General features: G+C 45.5%; 1 protein-coding gene across 1 annotated transcript in view; it reads left to right on the top strand.

The window, feature by feature from the left end:
• Window positions 1-4,854: 4,854 nt before the first annotated feature.
• RDH16 (retinol dehydrogenase 16) overlaps window positions 4,855-7,413 on the top strand; it is a 103,151-nt gene continuing 100,592 nt past the window's right edge. Inside the window, 1 exon segment of the mRNA XM_007950068.2 lies at window positions 4,855-4,870. Coding sequence (XP_007948259.2) covers window positions 4,855-4,870 — 16 coding nt within the window.

Below are 7,413 nucleotides of genomic sequence, written 5' to 3'. Positions count from 1 at the left end.
GAAACTGAATGTGGAGTAGAGGAGGGGCTGTGTCTTCAGGGAGACTCCTGGATTGGGGGAGGAAAGGAAGAGAACAGCATCCTTTCCCCACACCACTCCAGGCTTCTCCTGATGGAGTGTGGTCAAGTGTGACACCAAGTAAGTGAGCAAGAGAGTGTTTCCTTGGCTTCTCCCTGTCCCAGTGATGGAGGGTTTCTGAGCCCATCAACTTGTGGTGAACACCTGAGAGTGTCATGCTTCTCAGAGTACTTTCACCTCAGTTACTCTCATCTGATCCTTGAGATCCCCTGTGGGAAGGAGGATGGGCCCCTTATCCTCTTTGAAGCCCAGAGACATTCCCTGACTCACACTAGATACATTTTTGACAGCACCACCTGGAGCTGGGCCCATGGGATGCAAGGTTGAGGGTGTGTTGGCTGGAGAAGATATTTTTAATTTTTTAGTTTTCTTAAATCATCCACACATGCGTGAGACCACTCCTGGCTAAAGATACTTGTCATAATGAGCTTCAATGACGTGAGATGTGGTTTACTTTGATTTTGCAGGCAGCAAAATCTCTCTTTAGGATCTCAGTTTCCATCCTAGAGATATCTGTGTTTTAGTAAGTAAACTTCTGAGAATTTTTGCTGCTGTCTCCATGCCTTTGACCCATGCAAATTAGTCTCCAAGACTAAGCACCCTTTAGGGAAGACCCTCATGAGCACAATTAAGTGTTCTGGAATTCCCATTCTTCTCAGTGTTACCCATAATTAGTTATGATCCACACAGTGAAATTAGGAACCTGTACAAGAGACCAGGAGGCTGTCATCGAACAGAACAAGGGGATATTGCATGGTTTAAAATCAGGAAGGGAGTGCATCAGGGTTGAATTTTTTCACCATACTTATTCAACCTGTATGTTGAGCAAATAATCCGAGAAGCTGGACTATATGAAGAAGAGCATGGCATCAGGATTGGAGGAAGACTCTTTAACAACCTGCCACATGCAGATGACACAACTTTCCTTGCTGAAAGTGAAGATGACTTGAGGCACTTACTGGTGAAGATAAACTGCTACAGTCTGCAGCATGGATTACATCTCAATGTAAAGAAAACGAAAATCCTCACAACTGGACCAATAAGTTGTTATGTGCTGTTGAGTTGGACCCGACTCATAACGACCCCTCCTTGGGTTTCCGAGGCAGTATCACTATGGAAGTAGATTGCCCAACCTTCCTTCCGAGGAGTGGCTGGTGGGTTTGAACCGCCAGCCTTCTGGTTAGCAGTCAAGTGCCTTAGGCACTATGCTACCAGAGCTCCTGGACCAATAAGTAGCATCACGATAAATGGAGAAAAGATTAAGTTGTCAAAGATTTCATATTACTTGGTTCCACAATCAACACCAATGGCAGCAGCAGTCAGGAAATCAGACGTTGTATTGCACTGGGCAACTCTGCTTGCAAATGACCTCCTTAAAGTGCTGAAGAGCAAAGATGTCCCTTTGAAGACTAAGGTGTGCCTAACCCAAGCCATGGTATTTTCAGTTGCCTCATATGCACGTGAAAGCTGGACAATGAATAAGGAAGACTGAAGAAGAGTTGATGCTTTAGAGTTGTGGTGTTGGTGAAGAATACTGAAAGTCCCCTGGACTGTCAGAAAAACTAACGGATTGTCCTGGAATAAGTGCAGCCAGAATGCTCCTTGGAAACAAGAATGGCCAGACTTTGACTCACCTACTTTGGTCATGATATCAGAAAGGACAATTCCCTGGAGAAGAATATCATGCTTGGTAAAGTGGAGGGTCAATGAAAGAGGGGAAGGCCCTCAATGAGATGGACTGACACAGTGGCTGCAATGATGGGCTCAGGTATAGCAAGGATTGTGAGGCTCGCACAGGACCGGGCAGTGTTTTGTTCTGTTGTGCATAGGGTCACTATGAGTTGGAGCCAACTTGACGGCACCTAACAACAACAACAATGACAACAAGGAAGACCCTACTTCTGAACTTGATTCTTTCTACACGGATCATGTTTTCTAACCCATGGCCATTTCCATTCCTCTTAAGGCTGCATTTTAGTGCCTCATGTCTCTGGACCTTTGATCCTTTCACTCCAGCACCTTTCTCTCCTACATGGAGCCATCACCCCTGCAGCCTCAGCTTTACCCGCTCCCCAGCCCTCACCCCCTCATGTCATCCAGTGTGTACTTGCAGCAAGACGAAGTGATGGAGGTTCTTTCTGGCAGAGGCACAGAGAGAAAGCAGCTGTCTCAGGAAGAAGTGACAGCTCTGCAGTTTTCCTCTGTTTTTTTTTTTTGTGGGAAAGGGTGGGCAGCTGGGAAGAGCCAGGCTGGGAGGAAGGGTAAGAGGGAAGGTCAGGAGGCCAGGATCCTTGCCAAGCTGGGCAGAGGGAAGGGGCAGACAGCTTCACTCTAAGCAACTAGACAGCAGCAGGGAAACAATTCCTGGAAATTTACTCTTTCTTCTCCCTTCCCCCACCCTTTTTTTTGCAAAAATGTAAACAAGACATTGTGATCAACAATCACGGAGGAAGGAAGGTATTAGGGAGGAGGTATTGAGAGACACAGATAAAGGCAGGCAGCTTTCCAGGGTCAAGTAGGGGCACAGGGCGTGGGCCTGGACACTGGAGGAAGAAGCTAGGAGGCAGGCTGTCCCAGGAATTCCCCCACTTGGCCTGTGCCCTGATCTAGCAGGGCAGGTGGGTGGTGGGCAGGTCTAGGTTGAAGAATGTGGTGACAATATCCCAACCTCAGCCTGAGTTTCCAAAAGGTCACTGCATGCAAAAGCTAGGTCCAGCTGCAGACAGGCCACTCTGTGCTCCTTCATGGCTGCCCCACACCAGACAGGCAGCTTTGCCTGGCCAGCAGCCCCAGATGAGGATCTCCCCAGACCCTCTAAAGAGGGGTTTAGTCCTGAGCCCCTATTTTTGGCTTTCTCTGCTCTGCTCTTCCCTGCTTTCTCCCCTTCATTGAGACACAGTGCAGATAACACCAGTGTGGGGATCAGACCTGGCTTGGACACCTGCTCCACCACTCAGTAGCTATGTCATCTTGGGCAAGCGACTTAACCTTTCTGAGCCACAGTGTCTGTATATGTAAAGCAAGGAGAATGATGCTTCCCTTACAGGGCTATTGTATGGGATCCATCACTACCAATTGAATTGACTCCAACTAATGACTACTCTATGTGTTTCAGAGTAGAGTAAGAAATACATGAGGTAATATATGTAAAGTGCTTGGAACAACCTGCCTGTTTCCTTCCCAAGGGAGGGGGGCGGGGTTGAGGGGGATGGTGTCAGCAATATTAATCTAAGGAGGAGGAAGCTTGGAAAGGCTGATTGATAAGAGACTGGCTGTGACCTACATATCATTGTTGTTGTTGTTGTTATGTGCCGTGGAGTCAGACCTGACTCATTACTCCCAGGGAAACTGACACCACCCAGCAATCTCACAGCAGGCCTCTGCTCTTCCCCCTTCTCCTCTGTTTCCTGTCTGTCCTTTGGTTTCCGTTCCTTCTTCAGGTTCTCTCACTCCTCAGATCCCCAGCACCTCCCCTCATCTCTCTGGAGATGTGGTGATAGTCCCTTGCTGGACCCAGGTTTATTTACTTTCCACTAGCCTTTGCTGAGCACTAATATGTGCTGGGCAGAAATTCTCCGTGAATTCTCCAATGCTTCTTGAAGCCCTGACTCACTAAGTTTTTGCCATTTTGAGGAAAAGATATGGATTCCTAAGCCTTGGGTTTCTGAGGCGGTGTCTCTATGGAAGTAGATTGCCCAATCTTCCTTCTGAGGAGTGGCTGGTGGGTTTTGAACTGCAGCCTCCTGGTTATCAGTCTATGGATTCCTGTTTTTGTGTTGTTTTTGTTATGTGCCTTCGAGTTGGACCCGACTCATAGTGACCCCTCCTTGGGTTTCCGAGGCAGTATCACTATGGAAGTAGATTGCCCCGTCTTCCTTCCGAGGAATGGCTAGTGGGTTTGAACCACCAGCCTTCTGGCTAGCAGTCAAGTGCCTTAGGCACTATGCTACCAGAGCTCCTATGGATTCCTAGACTTCTCAAAATTTGGAGGTGAGAGGACTCTTAAGTCATCTTGGTTCTCCTCCCTTGTTAACAACAACAAAAACAGCAACAACAAAGCAAACAACCCACTGCTGTGGAGTTGATTCTGATTCACAGTGAACCTGTGTGTGCAGAGTAGAACTGTTCCATAGGGTTTTCAAGGTTATGACTTTTTGGAAGCAGATTGGTAGGCCTTTCTTCTGAGGTGTCTCTGGGCGGGTTCAAACCGCCAACATTTCAGTTAAGTAGCTGCATGATTAACCGTTTGCACCACCCTGGGACAACAAGATTAGGAAATGGAAAGCTTTAGGGAATCTCATATTGTTGGACAGTTACAGAAAGGGTGTGGGAAGGTGTTGTCTGACCTTCTCTAAGTTCACAAGGGGGAAGAAGTGTCAAGATCAGCAGCAACAGCCCAAGGCTGATTCCTATGAAGCAGAGGTGAGACCTGCTGCCACCCTCCAACCTTTTTTTTCCTTTTAACTGGTTCTGATACCAACTGCCCCTCCTATAGCACTCTCTACTTCTCTGCTGGGTTCGATAATTCATTTCAGTGGCCACACAGAACTCACAGACAATACTCATGATTATGGAGCTTAGTAGGGAAGTAACAGGTTACAGTTCAGGATCAGCAACAACTCAGGATACAGTTCTTCGATCAGGACAGCCTCCTCACAGCCATGCCCATAAGCATGCCTCTCTTTGGCCCTTGTCCCCTTGGCCTGGCCTCTGCTCTGCTCTAGTAAGTAGCTGGGAGTAGCAGGGGAGCTGTTGTATGGTGGTAAATTATAGACAATGTCATGCCCCAAAGGTCAGGAGGGGAAGGCCTTCAATGAAATGGATTGACACGGTGGTTGTGACAATGGGCTCAAGTATAGCAAGGATCATGGAGCTGATGCGGGATTGGGTGGTGTTTCATTCTGCTGTGCATGGGGTCACTATGAGTCGGAAACGACTCGATGGCACTTAACAACAACAACAACAACAAACATCTTTCTAGTATTCTTTGCCTTGAGCCAGGATCCATTTGACAGCAGCTATGATATCCCTTGTTCCACGTCCTCTTCTGAATCCAGCTTGTTGTTGTTGTTAGGTGCTGTCTAGTCGGCTTTGACTCAATTACCCTATGCACGACAGAATGAAACACTGCCCAGTCCTGTGCCAGCCTCACAAGCCTTGCTTTACCTGAGCCCATAGTTGCAGCCACTGTGTCAATCCATCTTGTTGAGGGCCATCCCTCTTCCATTGACCCTCCACTTTACCAAGTATCATATCCTTCTCCAGGGAATGGTCCCTTCTGACAACATGACCAAAGTAGGTGAAACAATGTTTGGCCAATCTCACTTCCAAGGAGCATTCTGGCTGCACTTCCTCCAGATCAGATTTGTTTGTTCTTCTAGCAGTCCATGGTACCTTCAGTATTCTTTGCCAACACCGCAACTCTAAAGCGTCAACTCTTCTTTGGTCTTCCTTATTCATTGTCCAGCTTTCACATCCATATGAGATGATTGAAAATACCATGGCTTGGGCTAGGTGCACCTTAGTCTTCAAAGAGACATCTTTGCTCTTCAGCACTTTAAGGAGGTCATTTGCATTACCCAGGGCAATATGTCATCTGATTTCTTTCCTGCTGCTTTCATGGGTGCCGATTGTGGACACAAGCAATGTGAAATCCTTGACAACTTCAATCTTTTCTCCATTTATTGTGATGCTTCTTATTGGTCTGGTTGTGAGGATTTTTGTTTTCTTTATACTGAGGTGTAATCCATACTGCAGACTATAGTCTTTAATCTTCATCACTAAGTACTTCAAGTCATTTTCACTTTTGGCAAGCAAGGTTGTGTTATTTGTGTATTGCAGGTTGTAATGAGTGTTCCTCCAATCCTGATGCCATGTTCTTCTTCATATAGTCCAGCTTCTTGGATTATTTGCTCAGCTTACAGATTGAATGAGTATGGTGAAAGGATACAACCCTTCTTGATTTAAACCATGCAGTGGGAGCTCTGGTAGCATAGTGCCTAAGGCACTTGACGGCTAACCAGAAGTCTGGCGGTTCAAACCTATCAGCCACTCCTCGGAAGAAAGGTTGGGCAATCGACTTCTGTAGTGATGCTGCTTTGGAAATCCAAGGATGGGTCACTATGAGTTGGGGCCAACTCGATGACACATAACAAGAACAACAACAACAACAGTGTCCCCTTGTTCTGTACAAATGACAGCCTCCTGGCTTACATATAGGTTCCTCATCAGTACAATTAAGTATTCTGGAATTCCCGTTCTTCTCAATGTTATCCATAATTTGTTAAGATCCACACAGTTGAATGCTTTTGCACAGTCAATAAAATACAAGTAAACATCTTTCTGGTATTCTTTGCTTTGAGCCAAGATTCATCTGCCATCAGCAATGATATTCTTTATTTCACATCCTCTTCTGAATCCAGCTTGCATTTCTGGAAGTTCTCTGTCAATATACTGCTGCAACCATTTTTGAATTATCTTCAGTAAGATTTTACTTGTGTGCTATATTAATGATATTGTTTGATAATTTTCACATTCTGTGGGATCATCTTTCTTTGGAATGGGTACAAATATAGACCTCTTCCAGTCAGTTGGCCAGGTAGCTGTTTTCCAAATCTCCTGGCATAGCTGAATGAGTGCCTCCAGCATGGCATCCATTTGTTGAAACATCTCAATAGATATTCTGACAATTCCTGGAGCCTTGTTCTTTGCCAATTCTTTCAGTGCAGCCTTGACCTCTTCCTTCAATACCATGGGTTCTTTATCATATGCCACCTTCTGAAATGGATTAGCATTTTTTTTTTTCAGTACATAACTATGTATTCCTTCCATCTTCTTTTGATGTTTCCTGCATCATTCAATATATTGCCCATAGAATTTCAATACTGCAACTCGAGGCTTGAATTTTTTCTTCAGTTCTTTCAGCTTGAGAAATGCCGAGCATATTCTTCCTTTTTGGTTTTCTAACTCCAGGTCTTTGCACATAACTAACTTTGTCTTCTTGAGCTGCTCTGTGAAATCTTCTGTTCAGCTCTTCGATCATGTAATTTCTTCCATTTGCTTCAGCTACTGCCCATTCAATGGCAAGTTTCAGAGTCTCTTCAGACATCCATTTTCATCTTTTCTTCCTTTCCTGTCACTTTAATGACCTTTTGGTTTCTTCATGGATGATGTCATCTCACCATTCCTTTGGTTTTCGGTTATTAGACCATTGCAGTAATTGCTTAATGTGGCCCTTCTAGCCATTGTCCTCCATTCTGTGATGTTTTGTAAATCCCATTATCCATGCCTGTTTGGGATGCTGTGGTAGTTAAGGTCAGGTATCAACTTGGCTGG

Source organism: Orycteropus afer, unplaced genomic scaffold (genome assembly GCF_000298275.1).
Source record: "Orycteropus afer afer isolate SDZICR_OR568_19922 unplaced genomic scaffold, OryAfe1.0 scaffold00261, whole genome shotgun sequence".
NCBI classification, from domain to species: domain Eukaryota; kingdom Metazoa; phylum Chordata; class Mammalia; order Tubulidentata; family Orycteropodidae; genus Orycteropus; species Orycteropus afer.
The sequence above is the reverse complement of the archived record's forward strand: the minus strand, read 5'-3'. Positions and strand labels throughout refer to the sequence as shown.